The sequence below is a fragment of the Athalia rosae genome, chromosome 5, assembly GCF_917208135.1.
Source record: "Athalia rosae chromosome 5, iyAthRosa1.1, whole genome shotgun sequence".
Classification (NCBI taxonomy): Eukaryota; Metazoa; Arthropoda; class Insecta; order Hymenoptera; family Athaliidae; genus Athalia; species Athalia rosae.
In genome coordinates, this window is record NC_064030.1 from 904,178 (window position 1) to 929,850 (window position 25,673).

At 47.1% G+C, this 25,673-nt stretch overlaps 1 protein-coding gene across 2 annotated transcripts in view; it reads right to left on the reverse strand.

Moving 5' to 3' along the window:
• Nucleotides 1-4,785: 4,785 nt before the first annotated feature.
• LOC105691250 (carbonic anhydrase-related protein 10) overlaps nt 4,786-25,673 on the reverse strand; it is a 28,838-nt gene continuing 7,950 nt past the window's right edge. The window contains exons 1-10 of one of the 2 annotated variants that reach the window (XM_012409594.3): nt 25,127-25,283; nt 11,787-11,903; nt 9,822-9,872; nt 9,114-9,442; nt 7,512-7,607; nt 7,093-7,159; nt 6,866-7,020; nt 6,574-6,702; nt 6,210-6,255; nt 4,786-5,607 (exon numbers count right to left, since the gene is read on the reverse strand). In XM_012409594.3, coding sequence (XP_012265017.2) covers nt 5,585-5,607; nt 6,210-6,255; nt 6,574-6,702; nt 6,866-7,020; nt 7,093-7,159; nt 7,512-7,607; nt 9,114-9,442; nt 9,822-9,872; nt 11,787-11,850 — 960 coding nt within the window. In that variant the 5' untranslated portion in view covers nt 11,851-11,903; nt 25,127-25,283 and the 3' untranslated portion in view covers nt 4,786-5,584. Of the gene's footprint in view, nt 5,608-6,209; nt 6,256-6,573; nt 6,703-6,865; nt 7,021-7,092; nt 7,160-7,511; nt 7,608-9,113; nt 9,443-9,821; nt 9,873-11,786; nt 11,904-25,126; nt 25,284-25,673 lie in introns of those variants that run through there. The other variant, XM_048656364.1, reaches the window with a different exon arrangement.

Below are 25,673 nucleotides of genomic sequence, written 5' to 3' on the forward strand. Positions count from 1 at the left end.
CGGCGGCGGCAACTATATACACGCCTCAAAGTTAATGGATTCCATTGCAATAATTTGACTCTGATTAATGCTTTGAAAACGATCCTTCGCCGCGCAGCGCCAACGAAGCCTCCACAGTAGCCATATCGATCACGACTCCCATCACTTGTACCTTCACCAAGGGTGGTACACCTACACCGACGCGAGGATCCTCGACTCCGGCTCCGTCCCCGTACGAACGCGAACCCCCCTGGGAGTACTCGACCTCCCCCTCCAGCGCCGAAATTCTCTCCTTTTTTCTTTTTCATATCCCGGCTTTTTTAACGCCTTTTAACGCCTCGCAGCCTCCGCCTATAAAACTTAATACAGGGAATATTATTGGGAATTACGAGAGACCCTCGATAGACCCTTAAAACTTGATTAAAAGAAAGAACAGTGGACACGGTGAGCGGTAAAAAGAAGGCCGAGAATCAGGCGCTCTCCCAAAACGTTGTTGTACGGGGAATGGCTCTATGCGACGCGAAGTGGCCAGTAGTAGCGGGCCGTGTTTGGTCGGACGTGTCGCCTGCGGAGTCGCAACGCGCCTGATGAACTTACACCGGCGTAGTGGTGGCGAGCGTGGCTAGTCAGCCGGATTCAGTCCGAGCACGGAGACTACTACTGATTGAAGAGGCGGGGATTTTTGGCACCGTACACCTGACCTCTAAGACGCTCCGGGTTCACCCTTGGCGAATTATTCACCCGCAATATTATCGGGGCTAGGGGCGGGAGGGGGAGGAGGAGGAGGTGGAGGTGGAGGGGGAGGAGGAGGAGGAGGAGGAGGAGAGGCGTGAGTCGAGGGATGTGAAATTTTAGCACCGCGGTTAATACCCGAGCTCGCCGGATGTGTCTCGGCACACACCGTACACCGAACTAACTTTTACCTAATCGGACTAATTAAGAACTCGCGACTAATTCATTTTACAAGTTAATCCGATCCGTCTAATTGTCCTTAGATGGCACTTGAACCGTTTAAAACTGATTTACATATCGGGCGCGAGGTTTGCCCCGACAAATTCATATCGTTATTAAGATCGTCGTAATGTCGCAGACGCGTTATCCGCGTGCACCCTGGCGTTGTACGTTTCGATTCCCACCCTCGGCAAACAGACGAAAATCCCAGAACGCTTGTTTTCCTCCTACCTCGTAAACGCGCGCCTGCCTACGGGGGAAAAGAAATACGATCATTAACCATTATTTTTTATACGTTTCCTGTGGAAATACGACCCCCGGATTTCGAAGCGCCGATGCATCAACGGTCCGTTCCAGTTCCAGGCGTGATGTATACGTATGGAACTTGGAAGGAATGAATCATCCGGCGAATACAGGCGGTATACATATTGCAGGATACAATATTGGGGGATATGAATTCCGAGCACACGAAAAACAATCATGTTACAGGTAGGTATATGACAGGGACGTTGAATTTTTCACTTGCCGCGGAAAGAATTTCTCCCCGGATACCGCGTACGTATGTATCCTTGGTTTTATCGTTATTATTATTATTATTATTATTATCATCATTATTATTAACATTATTATCGTTTCGCTTCTGCTTTTTATTTTCTTCGGAGCTGAAAGAATTATTATGCGGTGCGGAGAGAAAATTGAAAAATTCACCCCTTTCCGCCCAACGTAATTCCCGATGCGAGCGGTATATTTTCTCGGAGATCTCAGGGTGGTGTACCTATACGTTGTACACCCCTACACCCCGCGATGCGCGCGCGCTGCCAAAGATTTTCCCAAGAAACCTTGCCTTGAGAGAAGGCTCGCGCTCACTTCGGTCAACCTGTTCCCCCCTTGTCCCCGCGTATTCCCACGTCCCTCAGGACTACTCGTGGGGTGTCGGAGCGCCTTGCTGCGGAAGAATCCCCACTCGAAGGAGCGCGACGAGAAAAACGACCGTAACGTACGATGCCCTTCGTACGATTGGGACGAATTCGCGCGACGCGGCGATTCCGTCGTTCCGCAGCCGGAGAGGACGATGCGGCGGAAAAAAATGAGAGGAAGGAGAGAAGAGACGTCCACGTGCCCTACAGCGCCCGTACGCCTACCGTCCGTGTCATCAACCCCGTCTAGACGCCGCTGGACTAGCTCTGGGGCAACGATCTGTGTACGATGCAAAATCGTGCGTCTGACAATGAAAGGGACGTCGCGAGGGAAGGTCTCGACGATACGAATTTTTGTTCATTTTTTATTCCTCCGCTTCCTCTCGATATCAATTATGTATGAGGCGAAGAAAATATTATCCAAGAGACAGAGGGACTCGTGATTATCTTTCGCCGTGTAAGCTAACAACAAGTGCTGCCAAGGCGATACGTCGAGTATCCCCCTCCGCCGTATCGCGTGAGCTAAATAATTTAGTATTCGTTGCTCGTATAGATGAACATTTTTGATAGGGATTAAATTGCATGGCGGGCAGGGATAATTTGGTCGTGACTCGAATGACGCGTGAAAGTCGCTCGAAAGAAAATACAGGCGGTAGGTATACGCGTACGTGGGGTAGGTACAGGGGTAGGTAGGTGCCCGTTACCTCTTACCACCGGTAGGTAATCCATCCCCATCCCTTGTACCTATACGTGATTCGGTAATTATTAACGCGATCTGCACTCCCTTTAATAATTACCCCGAGATCGGGATCAGGTGAGAATAATAATCACGTCGCGAAGTAATTTATCGATCCTTTGGCGAGCGGGTTTGTTTTCTCCCGATTAGATTATCTGCGCTTTTATTTTCACCTTCGTTCCCTCCGGTTCTTCGGCTTTCTCATCTTTATTTTTTATTTCCTCTTCCCTTCGGCGTATACCGGCCGGCTGGGATGAAACGTTGAAAGTTTTATTTTAATTCAGACTTATCCGGGCAGTTTTGATTCTAAGCGAGTTAGTGGAAAAGTTTTTAATCGTGCAATAGTGTCCCCGCCGCGTGGCCTCGTTGTTTTCCATTTTCCGTTTTCCATTTTACCCCTGACCCCCCGCAAAGTCCTGGAAAAACTTGAGGAGAGTTTTGTTATAGCACGTCGTTATATATTCTTCTGTACGGTAGCGCTGAGTTCTTTAATTGTGTAATCGCTTCCGTCTGCGCCGTTAAACGGGACCGTAATCGCGGAGCGTATGTATAACGTCGAGAGCTTTTTCCCCCCCCCCCCCCCCCCCGTCTTTGTTTTCATTATTCTTTATTTCTTTCATTCCTCTGTAACAAAATCAAAAGTTTTTCCCCGGCTTTAGCCGTTAACTCCGAACAATATTTCTTCTCTTGTAATAAGATCCGATTTAACGCCTACCGGCGTAGGTAATGGTCGGCTCCGAACATCGGCGAGGTGTATTACGTGGGACTCGATAGATTTCGACCCGAGGTAAATAATGACGTGAAAACTTTCTAAAAGGTCATATAGACGTCATATTTGAGAGCTTGCGCGGCGGCGGATCAGGTGTGGGAAATGCGGCACCTGTTCGCGGGAGAAAGTCTCGGGGTTTCCCCAAACCTGGAACAATGGAAGAGTCTTCGATTCGATCGCGGAGTCTCACCCTTTCCAGCTGCCGATTTCCTCTCGAGTGCGTGTAAACTGCGTTAAACTCTGCGTATCGTAGGAAATAAAAACCGTGGAACGCGATCCGACGAACGACACGAACGGTCGCGAAGGACGTTCCTTCCTTCCTTCCTTCCTTCCTTCTTTCACTTTTCCTCGCCGGGCTCGTTCGTATTTGAGCTTTTAACGCTGATTAATAAACACGGTGTGCCAGGCACGCCATCAATTAGTCGCCGGTACCGAGCCGCATAAATAAAAATCGCGGCGGTTCGAGGACGGGGTGAACGAGTCGCCCTTGAAAAATAGAAGAAAACTACCAACCACCGCAATAAAATTCAAAGCGAAATCCGCACCGGGTGACCGGAAGCTGGAAATGTTCCTCCGATCGAACCTCTCGTCCTTTCAAGAGACCAATATAATAGCCGAGGCTTCCAGTTTGTTTGACTTCGGTTGTAATTTAGCGCGGCTACCGGACCAGGCTCGGCTTCGTGACATTTTCGTTTCTATACGCAATTTGTACCTGCAAACATCTACTGGTACACGCGCGTAGATTCGTATACCTAGATAGACAGGTACCGCGGTGTTTTATCTATATTTAATGGCGAGGAATAGTTCATTAGACTTGGAACGTGTTCATCTATAAAGTCGACGTAGGTACGCGGGTGAACGTGTACGCGGTACGTACGTATATCGAATGTCATTTCGTTCCCCGGTTGTTTGCGTGGTCAAAGTAAACAACGAACGACGTTCAACGTCGAAGGAACAAACAGAAATAAAAGTCTATAACCTGGCTGTCTTCTCTATACGTATACCGCCGAAGGTGAACGATTTTACAGTGCAACTCGTCGATCGCTTCCTATATTCCTTGCGGGGGTTGTAAACTTTTATACATATATTTGGGTCTGCAGCTGGTTACAAAACTACCTTTACGTACAGATCGGAATAGATACTCTGGTAGGAATTGTCCAACGCTGTAAATATATTTATGTCCATGTGTTGAAAGAAACTCGCGCAAATAGACGTGAACCAAGAAAATTGATTTCACCTCTTTGGCAAAATAAGTCAAGATGGATTCCCCACGTTCTATTTCTATTTCTATTTCTATTTCTATTTCTATTTCTATTCCCATTTCTATATCCATCTCCATCTTTACACCGTTGAATGAGGGTTTTCTAGCGAAATAATTTTAGACATCGACCTTTCTTACGTTTTCACAATTTTATTACAAGAATAGAGTATAAACTTTTCATTCATTATTACGTTTTTGTTGTTTTGTTGTTTTTTTTTTTTTTTTTTCATTACTTTTCGTTTTTTTTCTCGTTATATATTTTACATAGTTGCATCTTACCCTCACAGGCCCCGATAGTCATAGCTTTTTTTTTTTTTATCAATTTTATTAGGTAATTTACTTAATGTTTCTTCATTTTCCTCTTGTTATATATTTATCGATATATATTTATATTCTTATCCGAGTCTCTAAACTAATATATGTATATTGTTTTTTTTTGTTATTTTCGCAACATTTTCTTTCTCTTTCGTCTTCTTTTCACGTCGTTTTTGCTTTTCGTAATTCTTCCCCCCTTCAATCTGATAGTGTTTTAATGGAAACATACTTGGCAGATCACGTCTATACATAATAAATTTAATATTTTAACGAAGCATATTATTAGTATTATTGGAATCCTTATTCTTATCCTTATTATTAGTATTGTTATTATTATTTTTCTTCTGACCAGTTATGCAGAGGTGAGGCAAACCTCCGTGATGTATCGTATAAATAACAAAATTTAGATTTGCGCCACACACACACATATACGTTGATATGTGAATTTTATTCCTTTTCCGTTATTTTAATTTTATTCAGTTATTCGTTTCGTTATTTATTCTCTTCGTGCTGTCATTTTCCTTATTTTCCTTATTTTCGCAATACGGCGAAAATCCCGACGACGCGCGACGATCTGCATCAACTCCTGTAACTCCGACGAGGATTTCCAGCTGGCGCGATTACGTCGGATCGATCAAAGCGCGGACTTCGATCGCTCAGGGCTGATTCCAACTGTTGGCTGTCCGTTTTTTTTTTTTTTTTTTTTTGCAAACAGAGAAAAAAGAGGAAATTCCTCGTTAGTTATATGCGTTACATATGGTTGTATTCACATCATACCCGCCGAAGCGCGGGTACACCGTTGGTCAATGATTAATTGGGACGACGTGTGCAATCGATGATGAGTTTGACACAAAAATAGAATTCACTCCAATATTTGGGGAGTAGGAAGCTAATCAATTATCGAACGTGACGTAATACTCTCTCCCTTTTCCCTTCGTCGATTTTCCGGATGCCTTCGACAGTCGATGACGAGAAATAACAAAAATCAAACGAATCGAGTGAATTGACGAGCAATCCCACGAATTCTCTGTGTAATTAATTAACGAATTAATTAAATGTAATTTATTCCGAGTCTCCTTTTGAAGAGTAACTTTTTTTTTTTTTTTTCTTTGTATTTTTTCCCTTCAATTTTTCACGATTTATTTATTCTCGTTTTTTCATTCATCAACCAACTTCTCCGGAGGAGAGCGGCGACGCGTGTATAAAATTACTGCACGGTGGGTTGATTGGTATTCGCGAAGGTTCTTTTCATTTTTTTTATCCTTTTTTCATAACACTCACCTTTGTAATTGATATCTCTGTACATCGTCGGGCAATTCTTAGCTCCCTGTAGCAGAAAATTGACGATGCGTTAATTGACAATGACATAATGTTACGTTAACTATGCGAACGGAATATATAATAACGTAGGCGGGAAATGGTATTTAATTGCGGTAATCACCCTATATACGCGCGATCCAAGTTTACAATTAATTGAAATCGATTACGGCGATCGACCCTTCAACCGTTACAGTTTTCGGTCGCGATCTAAATAATTTTGCACGTGTTACATCTAGGCGCGAGGAAATTATGCGTGAAACTCCCGTGGAATTTAATATCGGTAATTTCGAGCTAATCGCTTTCTTCTGTGCGTTTTGTTCGTCACCTGGTGATGAAACTTGATGTTCGTTCGCACGGGACGGTGGTGCAGAGGTTGCGGGGGTCGGTAATTATTCCCCAAGGGAGCCTTGGGGTGTCTCGCATCTCCCTGCATCAATTTCCTAAGTTCTTGCAGCTGAGGGAAGAGAAGGAGAAGTGAAATAAAAAAAATACCGTACATAAGATACACTCGTTGGGAATTATTTGTCGCATGCCTTACGGTGTTTACGCAAACGGTGTATAATATTTGCAAAGTTTTATTCAACTATAGGTCGAGCGAGGCGTTTGTATTATTCTACCTGTTGCTTGGTTATGTAGATCGGCTTGTTCAATATGATCCAGGTGGTGGTTTCGTGACACGCCGGCATGGTGGTCGACCCGTCATAGGTCATGTAGTATTCCGTATTTGGCAGAAGCTCTCTCACAGCTAATCGCTTGATCTCCATCGCCTCCCCTGCAAACGTGAGAAAAATAATTTTCCAACCCCCGCGATTTCGAAGGGTGAGAGCGGATCGATGATTCTTACCTCCGTGCTTGATCTTGTGCAAGCCTTCCGTGAATATTCTCAGCCCGGGGTTCGACAAATTACCGAGCTTGAAATGAAAAAAGGAACGAATTAATCAATTACAGGGCATAGGTCATCCGTCATTCTCCGATCCTACGAACGATCGTTACACCTATTGTACGCTCGTTCGCGAAAAATTGCCAACTGCGGCGAAGTCTGGTTACTTTGATCACAATACCGAAATCAAACCGACAAGCACGTCACGGTCCACCCGCAATTGCGGTGGGTTGTGAAAATGATTCGTCGCGTTGACAGAAATGACCGCGAAACTGACCGTCGTTGTTTTCTATTTTATGGAAATACCCTTGCCAGCGGTTACTACGGCGATCGGATAACTCCATGCGGAATCGGCCTCTGATCCTTTCTGAGCATACGATTACCTGTAGAAGGAGGGAGACCGCGACGATTCCTTGAGCTCTGTGGAGTGCGTCGGAAAAGTTGTTGTACAGTTGCGAGTTGAATCCGAATATCTGTATCTGTAACAACGTAACGACAGTGACGAATCAATCATAGTCCGCGCACTTCGCTGATTAAATATCGTGACTCCCGGTTGTAAATTGGACGGACGAAACAACGAAGGAAGTTACACCCCCTCGTATCTCGTTCCTTCGACCGCGGTAATCGTTAATTATCGTAGGAGCGCGTATACTTCGTATCTGTGTACGGATCGCGTAGCTAAATTATAAAACGGCCACTTCGACTCCACGCCGCAATGAAATCCTCGATAAATTTCACTCCGTTGTCTTTCTCGTCCTTTTTTCTACCCCTATCGTCCGTTCGATCTGTTCTCAGAAATTTTTTTCTCCAGCGCATTAATTCCCGTTTTCTCCTCGGCGTTTTCTTCCTTCGGTTTTTTTCGCGATTCGCCCATCGATCGGGGATGATAATGTTATAGAGAAACCGGTGTAACGGCTAGGGGCTGATTATCTTCCGTCGATTTTTTCTTCCCCGCGGTTCTTTTTCTTTCCTTTTTTTCGCCGCGATCAGAGCGCGCGATAAAGTCTTTCGCGAAGCCGGCGACGCGGTTCCGCGTTTTCCTCGTCGGCGAGCAACGTCATCACAGATTTATGATTGCCGGTGGCCGCGTACGTAAGGGCAACCTCGATATCTCGATGCTCGCGGTTAGTGTCATTAGGCCGGTTGACACGAAACAGGCTGGAATGCCCTTCCGAATTCGTTCGCCGTCACAGCCATAGGCAGCCACGATATACGTACCCACGTAGGTATTATACCCTGTTTGTACGGGTGTATAAATATGTACGCACGTAAAGACGGGGGGGGGGGGGGGGGCGCCCGTGGCAGTTTACGTGTCCCAAATACCTAATTCATTCACAAAATGGTGGTGGGTGGATCTTATCTGGATTTATCACGAACCCAACCTGCGTACCGGTGGTGTATACCGTACCCGATGTACGGTATACCCTCCGCCGCGCTACCGTGTGTACGAAGTAATTCACGCACCCGTCGCCCCAGGTGTTCGCCGCTTTCGTCCCCCTTCGCCTTACCCCCGAAAGTTCTACATTCGCGGCGCGGCGAAGAGTATAAAAGCCGAGAGCCGCGCAGCGGAGTCGCGAAGCTCTTCGGCTATCGCAATTTGCTAAGAACTTCCCGCAGGACGTTACCCGCTACTTTGTCAAGCATTATCTGAGCCGCGAACGCCGGGACCACCTCGTGATACGATAAATATTAATCAGCTCTCGCGGCAACGGCGAGAAAGCCGAGGCGGACGGATACCCGTATAGATATACCCGGCTGGACGCGCACATATTCATTATACAAAGACACATTAGGGTGCCCCCTTAATTGGGTCACATTCGAATTTTAATGCTCCCTCGGGCCGAAACGTCTCGGAATGAGCGAGAGAAAAATTCCGAAGAAACACCCCGGTTCCTGGCTCGATTGTTCCGAGGTATGTTTCCACGGGGGGTCCTCGGGGCGCGAAAATCGCGAAACGACGCGATCGAGGGACGGGGTCTACGCACCTCAGCTGGAAAGGCGTATCCGTCGACGGTGTGTTCGCTGCCGGTCCGATCCTCCAGGCCGTAGTGGAGATGAATCTCGTGGAACTGATAGCGGTAGCTGAGCGGACCTCCGGATATATTCACCGGATGACGAGTGTCGTTATCGACCGCAAAGACAACGCTGTGCCCGGTGTTGGCGAGGATACCGTCGACCCTGTGTTTGTCCAAATGCAGGTTACGGAGATTCGGGTCGAACAGCAACCCCTTAGGTTCAAGGTTCACCGGTGATTGTCTTCGCCCTTTGTTGCAGAGGGACCACTCGGGGTTGATCAGACCCCAGAAAGCCGGACCTGTACGATAGGACCAAGTTTTCCGCGCTTGTTAACTATAAAATTTCATCTCGGATCGTAGCTTGTTACACAATGGGGTAACTTCGAGTGCTCTTTCCTCCTTCGCTTTTGCTTTTTTTCATTTAATTTATTTATTTATTTTTTTTTTTACCCCCGTCATAATGTAATGTAAGAGCGATGCTTTTTTCGCATCGGACAATAAAACACACCGTTACGTAACATCCGGTGTATACGTGGGCTGAGAAAATTATTTTCTTATCGTAAAAGAATGTTTTTTTTTTGTTTTTCACTCTAGTTCTCTCGGTTGTAATGTACTTCAACTCATTTATTTATTCATTTTTTCATCGTTCTAAAGACAAAGCATTAAAATTTGTTTTACCGGATATTCCATCGTAGGTCCACCATTCCTCCCAGCTGACGGATCTGGACTCTGTGAAAAGAAGAACAAAAATGGATTCGACTTTCGAATGATTTTTATTCTTCCGCATTTTTACATATCTACACAAGCGGAGGATATCTACAGCCTCGACAGCGTCACGCTAGAAAGAGAATGAAAAGAAAGAAAAAATGAATAAACAAAATTGAATCCTATTTCAATTCCGCGCTTCAAATTATTTTCCCGTGAGCCTTCGCCGCAGTAGAGTATCGCAGGGGTTGTTGTGCGCGATACAAGTACGAGCCCTCGACGGCGCCGTTACATACGTCGAAAAGTTTACGTTGATTCTTCGAAAGAATGAAAGAAAAAGGAAATAAATCAAAGAAAAATGGAGAAAAAGAATGGGAGAAAGTAGAAGCTAATTTCAGCCGCTCTTTCGACTTTGCTTATGTATATTTGTATAGGCGAATATACGATATAGCGTATATACGCTAGGGTGGGTTGGAGGAAATTTTTTATTTTTTATTTTCTTAGCATTGGAGCAGAATTTGTACCTTATAGACAAAGAAAATTTTTCAAATGTGAAAAAAAATTGTTACTTGATATTTTGAGGTAGCCCACTCGTTTTTCGAATGAATAATTATTCAAGTGGGATACTTCCAGCAGAAAAATTTTGTTGGCGCGTAGCAGCGTAGCGCTTTGTTGTGAGACGTCACCTTCGGGGCTCAGCAGAGGTGACGCCCCACAACAAACCGCGCGCCCGTGGCTACCTGACTCCAGCAAAGCTCGGGTTCGCTGATGAATTGAGAAATTCGAATATTTCAACCCATGCATGGATTGCGACGAAACAAATTGTGTCTACGACTGAAACCAATCGATATATCTTAATTTTTCTGCTCCCAACAGCGAATAATTGATGATTACTTGATCGATTGCATGAGCGGATGATTTTAGCTTTCAAATTTGGATTCCTGAGCTGATTATACGTAAGATTACCATTGAAAAGCCAAAAAAAAATCGATTTTTGAGCGAACAAAAAATCGATTTTTGGGCCAAAAGTAAAGTAGTTTGAAAATTGATTGTATTACACTTTTCTTACGTATTTTGACCTCAGAAATCCGATTCTGGAAGAAAAATTGACCTATCTTAAAAATTGACCGAGTTATCGCCAATTTTCAGCTTTTTGGGGTCAAAAATTAAAAATTGATTTTTTAGTCTATTTTAATGTAATTTGAGCTCAGGAATCCGAATCCGGAAGAAAAATTGATCTATCTTGAAAAATGACCGAGTTATCCCCATTTTTTCGCATTTTTTGACATAAATTTGAGGATATCTCGAAGGGAAAAAATCGTAGCTCAATTTAGACAACGGATTCGTGTTCCTGAGGTCAAAATACGTAAGAAAAGTGCCATACGATCATTTTTTAAAAATAAAAATTTTTGGCCAAAATTTGAAAAAATCGTAAGGGGTACCCCTTGGAAAAATCTCAAATTTTGACCAAAATTTTTTATTTTTTAAAAATGATCGTATGGCACTTTTCTTACGTATTTTGACCTCAGGAACACGAATCCGTTGTCTAAATTGAGCTACGATTTTTTCCCTTCGAGATATCCTCAAATTTATACCAAAAAATGCGAAAAAATGGGGATAACTCCATCATTTTTGCAGATAGATCAATTTTTCTTTCGGATTCGGATTCCTGAGCTCAAATTACATTAAGATAGACTAAAAACTCAATTTTTAATTTTTGATCCCAAAAAGCTGAAAATTGGCGATAACTCGGTCAATTTTTAAGATAGGTCAATTTTTCTTCCAGAATCGGATTTCTGAGGTCAAAATACGTAAGAAAAGTGTAATACAATCAATTTTCAAACTACTTTACTTTTGGCCCAAAAATCGATTTTTTGTTCGCTCAAAAATCGATTTTTTTTCGATGTGTCCTTTGCATTTTTACGGATCACCACTTACCTCCGATCAAAGTGAGGACGAAAATTCCCCAAGTCAGTAGGAACACCGAGCTGATGCGCGTCATTTTCCAAAATCTTTCTTCAATTGATCATCATTTGCCGGAATCACTCCACCTCCCTGAAAATATTACGAGAAAAAAGTGAACGAACCGAACCAACGAAGGGTGACAAAGGATCGGAATAATAAACCGATCGTTATGTTTTACAGCCACCTCGTGTCCGTTCGATAACCCCGAAAGCTCCCTCCGAATCGCCTCCGAGCGCGTAAGTGGGAAAAAGAATTTATATTCACTAGGTAATAACCCAGACTTGAACGGAGCAACGCGCGTTGAACCGGTCATTTTGGACACATTGATCGAACGACGGAGCTTATTCTTACGACGGTAGAAAAAATCGTGCACCGACCGTATTGTGTCGCTTCTTCTCATTACTACATTCATACGATCGCGGCGGTGCGTAGGTGACGGTCAAGGATCCGTTGGGATTTGTTATCAACTGCGCGAAAGCGGGAAATTCACGTGGCGTGATATCATTTTTTTTAGAGTGGGCAAAATTTTGACCTCCGGAAGCCCCGGGTAAATTATATCCGCTGATCGAAACGAGGATCGCACATCCATCGTTCAAGTGTCCCGAGGATGGCGGACGATACGTAGCGTGGTACCTATACGGATGCAAGCGGGAAATACAGACGGCCGTAGATACTCGAAGCGCACGGCCCTCCGCAGACCCGGCGACACATACAATTCCAATCTCTAGAGAGACAATTGAAACTAACGGCGTCTGCACATCTGCCTACGTGCTGCAGGGATTGTTGCATCGGGATATGGGACGAAGTAGGGGGGGGGTAGGGTCTGGTTGGAAATGCAGATCCGGGTGTGTGACACATATGCGCGATTGGATATCTCCGATCGGAATCATAAGAGGGTCGATTTGCATCGGATATCCCAGTCTAATGGTCGTTCCACCTTATGTTCCAGAAAAGGTTCTAATGTATATCGAATATCGAAGTGCGCCCGGCCATTTGGCTCCGATATCCTGGCTTCCGAGCGTCCCTGCTACGTATAGGTATACGCGACCGCATCCCAGTTTTCCCTAATTCTTTTTCCTTCTTTATCTATGAATTTTTTTTTTTTCCACCTTCCGGCGAAGCAACCTGCCACCCGGCCCGAAGTTGCACGTACCTCTTTCGTCATCGGCATTAGCTCGCTTCGAAAAATCCGTCAGCGGGCTACGTACAAGTAGGTACACCGCGCACAGTCCCCGACACCTATGTACCGGAGCGTACGTACATATGTACTCGCTATAGCGATCTCGTTATCTTTTTCAGATTTCCCAGAGGCACTTTAAGATCACCCGAGGTGACTGTAAGTTAGCTGCCGAGAAAGTACAGTGACCGGTGTATTTATGGCGTCACGTCATTTCGCCCTAAGTTTTGTTGTTCGACCCCGTCGATCTTTTATTTTTCTTCCGCTCATTCTCCTTTTCTTCTTCTCCCTTTCATTTACCGTTGTACGTGCGTTAATTTACAAAAGCAGCTTATCCGTTCAGCTTCTTCTTTTCCCTCGAATTATTATACCGGCTACTTTCGGTTCTCCGTCTTTTTTCTTTGTCTCATCTTTTTTTTTGTTCTCCTTCGAGAGCTCTCCTCCTTCTCCGCCTCCTCTCCGTCGGGGTAAACGGAGAAATAACGAAGGAGATAAGTCCCGGGGAAAAATATCTCCCGCTCACGGGGATAAACGAAGAAAAAAAAAAAAAAAAAAGAAATGTAAAACGAAAACAAAAAGGGTTGGACGAAAATTTCAATGCGCGCACGTCGCCTCTTTCTCCATCGATATCGCGGTACGTAACGGTTATTTTTACGAAAGGGGTTGATTCACCGGAGGGCGCCCTCGACGCGCCAGCGCGCCGGTACGCGGGACGTCCTTCGGAAAGAAATCGCGCCCGCGCACCCGTTTTAGACATATTAGTTACATTATATATCTATATAAGTTTACAACGACTCCGCAAATACTCTGGGAAACCGGGATTACCTTCGTATATCAGAGCGTATCACGATCCCCCGACCCCCATATCTCGCTACCATATCGCGTCTTATTTATACTTACCCGCCGTGTACACAGTTATACATTTATATGTATGTACCCACGTGTCGTATACCTGACTAACGTACCAGACGTTTATTCCTACGTATAGCCGCTGTACGTATACCGGATGTACGAGCGTACGTCGTAACCGGCTGCGGAACAGATTTCCCCGTACATCCGACCGCTTTTCGAGTCTGAAGCGCCCCCGGAGGGACGGCGGGGATGTGGAAAAAATAAAGAGTATTAAAACGAGGTACAAATTAACGAAGAAAGGTATAAAAATCCGCACAAGTAAGACTCGGTTATTAGGTCCCGCTGAAATGACGGGCAGGTATGTTTCCGAAGTGACTTCTTTCGCCTGATTCACTTCCTCACGCGAAGCGAGGTGATACGCGATCCCCTACTCGCGATTCCCGCTAATAACGAATAGCTGCTCCGCTCATCCTTGTGTTTTATCATCCCCTACAGGCAGTATCGCTGCTCTCGGGGTGTTCCTGGTATCAGGTTATTACACCTAATGCCATACCTCGCACACCTACCGCTCTCGCAAACATCCCCCGATCATGCAGGTGGAAATTCTGAGCGCTGTACGCCGGTTCGGATGGTCGCGGCGCAGCGATCTGATGCATAAAAGATTCGACCGACGTAATTTTAAGCGGAGGATAGTTCGGCGATCTTTTATGCATCAGGTTGCCCCCCTTGTTTCACCCCCTCTCCGTTTTATTATACATTTATACTTTCGATGAGGTTGCGCGGTGGTACACGTGTTTACTCAAAGTCCGGCCAGGGAATGGGTGGTTTATTCGCGAGAGGATGCGACGCCCGGGGTTCCCGACGTGCACGCGGGGCATGGTGTGCATTAACTAGCCAAATTTCGGTAGCTGACTTGGCAGGGCGGGGGCAGTTAATCGTCTCCGGGGTCGTATTACGTCTTCGAGCGAGTCGGCGAAACGCTCCGGGCCTCCGGTTCGCGAGGGTCAACGTTGCGAATCACGGCCCCCACCGAATCCCCGACTTCACCCCCGTTTTCTTCCCCCTTCCCCCCCAACCCCTGTAGGAAAACGCGCGCACCGGGCAACTCGGGGACTCGAACACACCGACGCGAAGACGGACTGCCCAAAACCCTTGGCGCAATAAAGATCCCGCGCCTCTCCTCTAATGGAGATTTGTGCTCGACCGACTCTTTTCTACTGTCCGGAAACGGGGGTTTCCGAGGGGGCGGGGGGGGGGGGGGGGGGCGGGGAGAACCGCGTCCGAAAAATCGCAAATCTTATTTAACTCGAAGCCCGAAAAAACCTACGCTCGCATCGTCCGGCGAAATATATATGTCCAGCGGTGGTAAAAAAAAAAAGTACGCGTCGTACTGCCGACGAGTTCGAAGAAGTGACTCCGGTCGGGTCTAGGGTAGAAACCACCGCGCGGCAGGGACGGGGAAATAAATTCAAACTCTTCGGAATATACTCGGCAAAGCGTGAGAATAAGGGAAAACAACCATTTTTCAAATTTACCGCATCTCCGACTTCCATCGGCGGGGCCCATTTCGAAAGTGTCAAGTAAAACAAGAAGGGATAGACGATGACGGGGACGTCCCTTACCCCGTTCGTCGAGGCGTCGCGACCCCTCTACGTGTAGAAAATGATGCGATCGCTGTCAGCGATAGGCGTACACCGAGTCTTGGGAGGCGTAGAATCCGCCGTTCTAGACGTCCGCGTGGAAATTCGAGGAGTCACATCCGTAGTTTCAGAGGGCGGAAATTCGCGGGGATTCGAGCGGACCGGCGAGCAGTCGCTTCGTAGCCGGTCCTCGCGGGGTGGCCCCGCACCCCTCCCTCCTCGTTCGTTAACTTTGACTTTCGTCTCTCCGAAGCGAACACCGAAGGGCGGTGGTACGACGATCGTCGTTTTCATCGGCACCGCTCCGGGGCTATTAAAATAATATATTCCCTCACCGCCCCGTAATGGCGTCGGTAATCGTATATAACTTAGTGCAATTTCTTATCGATCATCATCCCCCTAGGCCGCCCCCGCCAGTTTGTGTGTCTCTCATTGTTGGAGTGAGCGCGCGGCTGTTGGTACGGGGTGTCCTCGACGGGGGGGGGGGGGGCGAAATAAAAATAGGAGGAACGAGGCGGAACACGTGAAATTGTACACCCTCTTGTATCGGTCCCCGAAAATCCTACCGGGGTTGTCGATTTTCGCCGGCGTTACAAACGCGTCGACCCGCTCGTCCAAATTTAACGATTATAACCATGCGTGTACCGTACGGAGGGGGGGTTGGTCTAGCGTGGGGAAGCGCCGGGATGCGGTATGGGTATGATATTTATAAGCCCGTAGCGCGCGGCGAGGTGTCGGGGAATTCTCCGGGACCGTCTTAACTTTAATTGAAGCGCGTGTTATCCCTCCGTGTTAGTATTATTGTTGTTCTTATCGCCGTTTCGGTCGCAGTTACCCGGGGGGGCCACCACTGCGACGGGTGTGAGATTGGTCGACTCGTACGCGCGCGGGTCGCTCGCCGTCCCATCCATACATTCATGAAGGGTCACCCGCTCTATAACTGCGCCTGGATGTGTACGACATGCGATGTAGTCAACGTATATCCTCATCCGCGTTACACCGGCGAGCGGCGATACGCGGACGTTTCCCTGACAAATTGCCAGAAATTATCCAGTCGAGTATCGGGGGGGTGGAGGGGGAGGGGGGGGAGGAGTTACGTTTTCAACGGTGGAAATTATAATAAGTCTGGGTGGACTGGACGATCTCGCCACCTAACAAGCCACTCGAATCGAATAATAGCGACGTACCGCGGGTGCTACGTACGTAGGTACGGCTCTGGGTATTTACCTTATACTGTAATTACGAATGTACGATCGTGAGTCATATCTCCACCGCTGAGGGCGGTAAAGTTAGCGACGCGTTATCGTTACCGTTATCGTAATCGTTATTGTTAGCATTATCATTATTATTATCGTCGTCATTACTATCATCGTTATTATTGTTATGATTACGATTATCATTACCCTCGCCGTGCCCTCTGCACCGCGGTGCGGCAAAAGCTGAGAGCTTTCGCGGGCGAAATTTGACGACCGGCGTGCAGAGAATTACCTACCCCTACCCCTGTCGCACCTATAGCGGACGGATATACGTGTACGGTGTCTACCCGACCACGGCGCGAGCTACGTCGGTGGGACTCGAAGGATACGTAGGTAGAGGAATGCGACGTTATAACCCTGCGGGGTTTCCTCCCTTCGGAAACAAGGAGAGAAACCGCAGAGAGGATGAGAAAAAGGAAAGAAAAATAAGGAGAAAAAGAAAAGCGATAATTGGGGGGTAAAAAGTTTGTCAAGTACCTACCCTGCACGTAGCGGGGCAGGAGGGGCGGCGAGGGGTTTGGTTTGGTTGAGTTGGAAATTTTTCTTGAGAAGTTTATTTTATTTTTTCTTCTTATTCTCTCGTTCGGGAATTTATTTATTTATTTTTTTGTTCGCTTTATTTTATCCTCTTCGATTTTTTTTCCCCCGACATTTCCGGCGTCGCCCCCGAGGTCTCGGACTCGTGCGTCAGCTGTACCGCGGCAGCGGGGATTCGTACACCTTGTGTTGTACGGGTGTTCCTATAGACACGCTTCGCGAAGTATAGAAAAGATTTTTAGCCCGCGTTCGAACACCGGCGGCGATTTAGCGTCGAATGTCGCGTATCAAAAGCGAATCATCTCTCGGTTGAAGAGCCTCTTTTTCCATCTGGTGACGGCAAATTACGTACCGCGCCGCTCTTCGCAGTAGTCGCTGGTAGACTCCGCAGTTTCGAGAGAGGGAAATATTATATTAAATCAAAAAGAGGCACGGGGAGGGGTGGGCATCTTGCGCGCGTTAGATTCATCCGACGGGGGGAAAAAAACAAACTACCTTGGCGCGATGGTTTTTTCCCCCCTCACAATCAGATCTCGTACACTCTCGATCCTGTTTTATTCGAATTCCGGATCGTTCGTTTCCCACGTTGTACGCAATTCCTGCCTCTTGCCACGGTGGGTGGCGTAGAGGTGAAATAAAAAGCAGGGAAAATTCGCAGTCGTCGGTTCCACGAGGAACTTTTCAATTTTGTCACGTGGACTTTGAATTTTTCCGCAGCTTTTTTCATCCCCGGAGAAAGAACATAAGGTCGCGTAAGGATCGCAGGGTAAACGTACACCGGTGCAAAGTCGATTCCCTAATCAACTCGCCCTGGTAAACACGATCCCCGTTTTACCCGGAAAAAACTTCCCTTATTTTATTCCGCCCTTCTTTACTCGGTCGGACATCTTTTTCCCTTTGCCTTTGCTTATTCGGAATTTAGTTTTAATTTCGGTATACTCGAGATCGCGTCGCTGCCGTACGGTAATCCTTTTTTATTCGTATATCGTAGGCGTCGGTACCGGGTACCGGGTGTAAAGGCGAAAGGCGTATCCCGCGGAGCCGAGATATTTAACCGATCCTCGCTAGGAGGCCTATAAATTATCATACTCTTTGAATATTTAACACCCCGTTGAACGTCGCTCGTTTCTATGTCCCGCGAGCCGGTTGACGGAACGATGCGTCTTGTTGCGAGGTGAAAATTTTCCTGCGCCCGTTAAAAAGTCCCTCGGTATGCCGGGGTCTACCTTGTGAATATATTCCACGTACACCCGCGCGTAAATACACGTATAACAGGTGTATACATATGTATAATATTTACTGCAACTTTTGATTTATCGAACTCGCGCGTATCCATCACGTCGTCCGCATATTTGAATTTATTATTCATCCAATCCGGAAATGATTTTCTGTCGTGATTTTACATTTTACATTTTTCACTTCTGCCTATTCATTTTTTCGCGTTGTTCGTTCGCTCGTGCGTCCCTTCGATGCAAGTGACGCAGCTGCGCGGGTGCGCGCCCGCCGATTCCTTTTTCTCCCCGGAATAAATATATTTTTTTTTTTTTTTTCATCCCTCCCCTCGTCCTTCGCGAGATTCCATCATTGACCCTGTAAACTCGCTTCGGAACGAGAAGAAGGAGGATCAAAGCGATCAAAGCCCTCGCGCAAATGTGTCTCTCCGATATAAATGCACGAGCTCGATTGCTTTTATTTTTCCTCTCGCGTCGCGAACGATCGGATACGGTACAAGGGTACACGTTACCCACCTCTTCAAAGAGAGCAACAACATCCGAAAATTTCCCCCTCGCGCCACGGTGTAAAGAATTTCCCTGACAAATACGTACGACAAAACCCTGAGAACCCGCCCGTCGTCGCCACGCTGCGATGGAAAAAAATATCGGGACACGTAAACGCCCGTTAATTGGCTTACCGCCGCGCGATTTCCCCCCGAGCACAATTGGGCGGTACAAATAAGGTGCGAATAAAAACGGATCACTCGTAAATCTGGACGAAGACGAGAATAAAACGAACGAACGAAGAGCTAAGTTGACATTTCGGGGACGAAGACGCGAGGGATAATAAAATTGTTGCACGAATCGTTTTCAAGAGCGTTTATCGCTGTGAAATTCCCCCCGTACGCGTTCTCCCGGTGTCACCGTGTATACCGCGTAGTTATATTTATGTATATTTGCAGGAAAAGTTAAAATTGGACGTCGCTGCTGCTGCTGCCGTCGCTGCTCCGGCACAAGTATTATGCAAAGGGCGCCGGCACTCGACACCACTTAAGCTGCAGTTCTGGCTACCCGTTCTAAAAGGAACTACTGCCGTATACTTACGGCATAACGTAAAGGGTTGGTGTTTACTTTTCTTAAAAAGTTGCATCAAATTTCTACGTGTACACAGCGTCGCTGAACGGAGCGGGAGCACCTCCCTGACGTGTATGAAAAACGAGTCGAAACTTCGGCGTGGAACGGCGTTGAAAATAGATTTGAAAATTTCTTTTTTGTTTCAAATTATTTTTTTTTTGTTTCAAATTTCCTGCGGGGATAATACGAGTCAATCCTACCTTAGCGTTATACCGCGTGCAGGAGAATTGATATTGTACGCGTGGCGTATAAATCCCCCAGATATGGCCGGAGTTTGCAATTTTCTAAATAAATCTTCGGCTAATGGTAGGTGTGTGTGTTTGATATACACACACCCGTACGGGTATGCGCGCGGGGTATACTGCACGGGCGGAAGGAAATGGGTTTTAATTGTAACTGACACCGCCGGTAGCGAAACTATACCCTAGATAGAAATTGCAGCGGCGAAAACCGGACAGAAGTTATTATACCCGTTATCCAAGCCGTCCGTAGGTTACACGTTACACGTATACCTTTGGCTGTGTGTAACGTAGGTACATGCACAGTTATGTACGTCGGGGGCACGTAGACCCGGGGTACGTTCGAGGCGCACATATCTGTACCCAGACGTATAATTAGTGCGCGCAAAAAGCGCCGAGGAATTTCTATTTCTCGGCAGCGCGCGAATTAGATCGATATAACTAGCGACGGGGTGTAAGGAGCCGGCGCTTCTGCGGGTCAAACTTTCGGCGAGTTCCAACGTTTTCCACGGGGATATAAATTCCTCGCGCGTGTGTCTGCTCGGGATGGCAGGGGGGAAGGGGGGAGGGGGGAGGGGTCGGTGCGTCGGAAAACTAGGGAATAAGGGTGGAAAAATATTCGGGACATCGAGAGATTAGTAGTCGAACTCGTGGGACGTGGGGGGGTGGCCACGTAAGGCGTTAACAGGTGAAAATTAAACGTCGCATCCGTCGCAACGTCGGAGGGTAATCGCTTCCCGCGACGAACGCTGATCCCGGAAAATTTCTATCTCTATTTTATTTCACGCAACGGGGAATTTTATTTGATTTCCCGCGAACGTTGACCGGAAAACAGGAAAACCGTCATTTATCGATTCGTCAGAGCGGCGTCGACCGGCGACGGACTAACGAAGCGTTTGTCCGCGGGACTCGTGTGCGGGGAAAATCGAGTTTTAGCCATGTGCAGCCGTGAGATTGCATTATGTCGATTGTGAAACGTGTCGTACGTGTCACGGACGCGAAGGGCCACAGCGTGTAACTTTTCACCGAGGGGTAGGCGACGCGGTCGACGGTGGCGGTAAATTTCGCTGGATCGGTCGTCCGCGATTCCCGACGATTTTTCTCGCGACTCGGCGTAAGGTGTGTTACCCACACATCCGCGGATCGAACGCCGCTTCTCGCTGCGAGGAGTCTCTTTTTACTCGACTCCGTTTTTTTTTCTTATTTTTCATTCCACCCGCTGTCCGATTATTAATTCCTCTTCGAGTAACGACAGACGGCAGCTCCGAGATTTAGGATGGACATAAATCCGGAAATTTTTCAACGGTTTTTTGCCCCGACTCGGAATACCGGTGCAGGAACCCTATGAGATGAGCTCTCGAATAAAGCGAGAAGAAGATGCCGGTGAAAAAGGAAGGTAAAAACTATAACCCGGATCCTCGAACAGATTTCTTCCGCGGACTCGTCGCAACATCTTTTTCGTCTTAATTTTTTCTCACACTCTCTCCGGGACGAACGGGATCAACGATTACGAGAGGCGGAGCGAGGTGCAACGTGACGCGCGAAGGTGAATTTCGGGTGCGTCGATAAGAATCAGACGCCGAAGCGGGACCCCCGAAATCATGAATACAAACAAAAATCGACTGCCTTTGGCGAAGGTTCGGGGGGAAATAAGGAACGAGGAATAAGAAATAAGAAATAAGAAATAAGAAATAAGAAATAAGGTGAACGGTGAGAGCGTATAGCGGGTGGAGGGTCGAGGGTGGAGGGTGGAGGGTGGAGGGTACGATAAAAGGTAAAAGGTAGGGAGGCATTGTGCGGCGCGGGATACGAGGAGCGAGGATCGGGCGAGTGAGTAGTAAGAGAGTACGTAAGGTCAGACCAACGAAAAGTTTAAGTTATAAATGTAGGTTCCGAGGTATAGGGACGGGCGGTACAGGCCACACCGGTGGCGGGTCAGACTATAGCTGCGATAGTATTTGCTCGTCGTAAAAAGGGGATATAGGCTACGTGGGTATAGATGGAACGAGGGGCGGTGGTGGGCGATGAGAAATACTTGAGCTCCCCGCCTACCACCGGAGAAGAAACACAGCCCCCTGCCGCTACCTCGTCGTTCATGTATCCCTTGTACGTCGCTACGTATACCTTGTCCCACCGACTCGCGTACTCGTGTATACAGTAATAATTTCTCCGGCGGAGCCGCTCGAGTGTCGCGGGTATAAAATATAGTAATAAAAAATGTCTTATTTTAATACCCGCTTTGTTTATGGGCCTCAGTAGTGGTGACGGTGGTTGTTGTCGTCGTCGTCGTCGTCGGCGTATCCGAGAACCCCGAGTTATTCCCTACGATCTCGAGGAGTCGCCGAGATGCGCGGGTCGCGGGGGTGACTCGAGATTCTGACGGGGGGGGGGGGGGGGGGGGGGGGGGGGGGTTGAAAGTGGAGAGCGGACTCTTCTCGATCTCGTTTCGAACATTGCAAATTGCAACCTTCGACGCCCGCGTTTTTCATCCCCCGGTATATCGTAAATACCTACGCCTATTTCCTTTTCTTCTTCCCTTATTTATTTACTCTTTTCATTGCGGGAAATGATATGGAAGCGAAGAATACGTTATGCCCACCGCACACGGTTTCGCGATCCCCGTTCCACCAACACCCGCGTACACTTGTGAGAAGGGTAGAATTTTCGCGGGAAAATATATTCGACGCAATTTCAGATTCACCCTTCGGTGACGTCTATGTTTATGCATAAACGACACCGTGGGAAAATATATATATATATATATATATAGATATATATGTGTGTGTACGTATTATCTCGTCGACGACTAGCTGCCGCAGCTATGGGTGGTATTTCGGGCGGGCAAAGAACCTGCAGCACATCAACCATCCCGCATCGGGCAGGTGATGGGACATACGCGCGTACGTATCAAGGCGACCGTTCATGCGGCGGATTCCATTGTGGCAATTTTTCAGAGCAATTCTCTACGCCGCTACGAGTCATGTGCCGCGATGGGGTGCAAAGGGATTTCGCGAGAGGGATTTTCCGCAGGGGTTTGCGAATATATAGCGGCAAGGGTTGCGAATCGGGCGAAAAGGGGCGCGGCCAGCGTCGGAGTTTTGCTCGATCCCAGTTTTTTTTTTTTCTCTCCTACCGATGCAGCTCGACTATTTCCAATTTGGTAATCCCCCGGATGTACATTTTCATTTCACTTTCATTGCAACCCCCGCGAATAGAATTCCGCGGGTTTCCAGGTGTTCGGTCGGATCGGACTCCAAGTCGGACGAATAAAAAGTTATCCTCGGTTTTCCATTCGCTTTTTCGTTCGCACGCTATTTCCTTTTTCTTTTTTTTTTGTCTTTCTTTCTTTCTTTTCGTTCTTTTTGCGGGTGAGTTTCATTTCTCGTTTTCACACCATTTTTTTGCCCCACGTCATTTAATACGCTCATTTCAGGCGAATAATATCGCGAGCTTGGGCGCGTGACGCGAACGTCGACTCGATGCAGGCAATTATTTTTATGCCGTGATAGGAATTCGAGCACATTCATGTATAACCTCGGTAGGCGAATGTATTTATACGTAAATTATACACCGACATACTCCCGCGTTTATCCGTACGTGCGGTTTGCTTATACTATACATTTAAATATATATTCGTGACGAGCGACGGGGGTGTAGGTATGCATGCGCGTATAAAACGACCGGAGTATATACCGACACGTAACGTGTACGTGTACGTCGACGTCACGATGCGGCGCGTGGGGGGCGAAACGTACCTACGCTAGAATTACTCAATTTGTTCACCGGCAAAGTGGTACTAATTCCTTTATCTTTTCGTGAATAGGGAAATTAAGCCGAAAACAAGTCTTAGTTAGAGAAGCACAAGGGAAAACGCTCGCGGATACGAGAATGGTTAACGCGGAGCGGCGGACTTGCGGCGGTGCAGCTTCGACGTGGTTACTTTTGCACTCTCGCGATTAAAAAGTAATTAATCGACGTTCACCGTGAAGCTCTACACCCCGCGCAAAATCGAACCATTCCATTGTTCCTCTCGATCGTCCCGTAGCGCGAAAAATCGCGAATCGTTGCCTAGAGTAAGCGCAATTTTTTCACCCCCCGTAAGGGGGACTGAGGTCATAATAATTATTATAATCAGCGAATTACGGAATCTTCGTTCTTGAATTAGGGTCCCGTGCGTTCGTTCGGAAGAATTATAAGTCCCGATCCTATTCGCGGGATTCCACTTTATTCGAGTGCCAATCAATATGGGATTTGATAAAAGAGAGGAGAAAAATTGCATCGACAAAACACCGAGGATAAATGTTGTTTTTTTTTTCCTCTCTGCCGTTGGGATAAAAATCGTCGGAGACCGCGAGATCCCGTTTCCTCCGTTCTCAGAGGGTTGCCGCAAAATTCACTCGCGCTAAAATTCACAGACTCGCGATTCGTTCGTCTGACGCGGATTCGATTTAACGGCGGAAGCTGCGGGGGAGGGGGGGGGGGGGATCGCACAATAATTTATTAGTTGGAAACTATCGGCGAGTCGAACTCACGGCGAAACACTTGATCGAGCAGACGGAGTGAAAATTGAAGAAGTTCCGTGGCGCAACCACTTGCGGCGGTTATAATAATCCCGTTGGAATATCGGGATAAGGGGGATGCACGGTCTGGATACCCTTGAGCGATCGGGGATCCCTCTCCGACGTGCGTCCACACTATTTCCATACGTTTAACGCATCCGGAGCCGGTGCATCTGCAGTTCGCAAAAGAGACGAGGAGCTTTCGCTCGGCGAAGCGCGATAAAAGGAGTAATGCACGCTCGTTGGGCGAACGGAGTATCTTTCACAGGTGCGAGTCGAGCCACCGTGTGTACACTTACGTGCATTTATAATTTCTCCTTTCCTTTTGCTCTGTTTTTCTTTTTCTGTTTTCTGTTTTCTGTTTTTATTTTTTTTTCTCTCCTTCGTCGAGTGTGCGAACGGCGCGACGAAAAAAATAGGATGAATAAAAAGTAGGCAGAAGGGTTTCCGGTGTGCCAGAGCCAGGAGGAGAGGTGGAGGTGTTGCAGCGTAACAGGGATCGCGTCTACGGATGCGTGTTATAGCCGAGAGGAACGCCGCTATGGGGAATTTTCTGTGGGAATAGTTTCGTTGGAAATCAATATTATAAGGTATAAGGTACACGGGGGTAGGAAAAAGGGGGTTGAATTTATCGTTCGATCCTTTTTTCGTCTTTTTTCCCCCACCCCCCTGCGAGTGTCTCATAGATATCAGTACGTTATTTACCTTTAATAACTAGCAGAGAACGATGCGAAACCGGGACTCCGTCGATACGAAAAACAGCACTAAGGGTAGCTTGAATAATATTGTTAAATCGCAGTAGCGGCAGGCCGATGACTGCCCCATGAAACAACCACCGAGGACTGCGCGGGCGCAGCTGAACCGAGCAGAGCCACCGCGACTCATCGATGTGCTCTGCACAGGAGAAATCTTTCGACTATATATGCGGTCTGCGCATCTTGAAAGAAAATTCCATTCTCCTTATACCAGCTTATACGGGGAAATTTCGTGGATTTTTTCCTCCCTCCCATTCCGTCTCCTTTAGGTCTCAATTTTTTCTCTATTCCTTTTTCTCCCTTATTACGACAAATAATTCACAAATTGCATATCTCACGCGACAGTTCGACGATCGTTCGAGACGTTGAGTAACGACGGTCGTACGCGCGATCGGGGGATATTTCGGCTAAAAAATGAGTGAATTCGAAATCGGATTTCGGGTCGAAGCGGAAAAATTAAAAACATCGCCGCCGATGTTTCCGTTTGATCCGGTGCA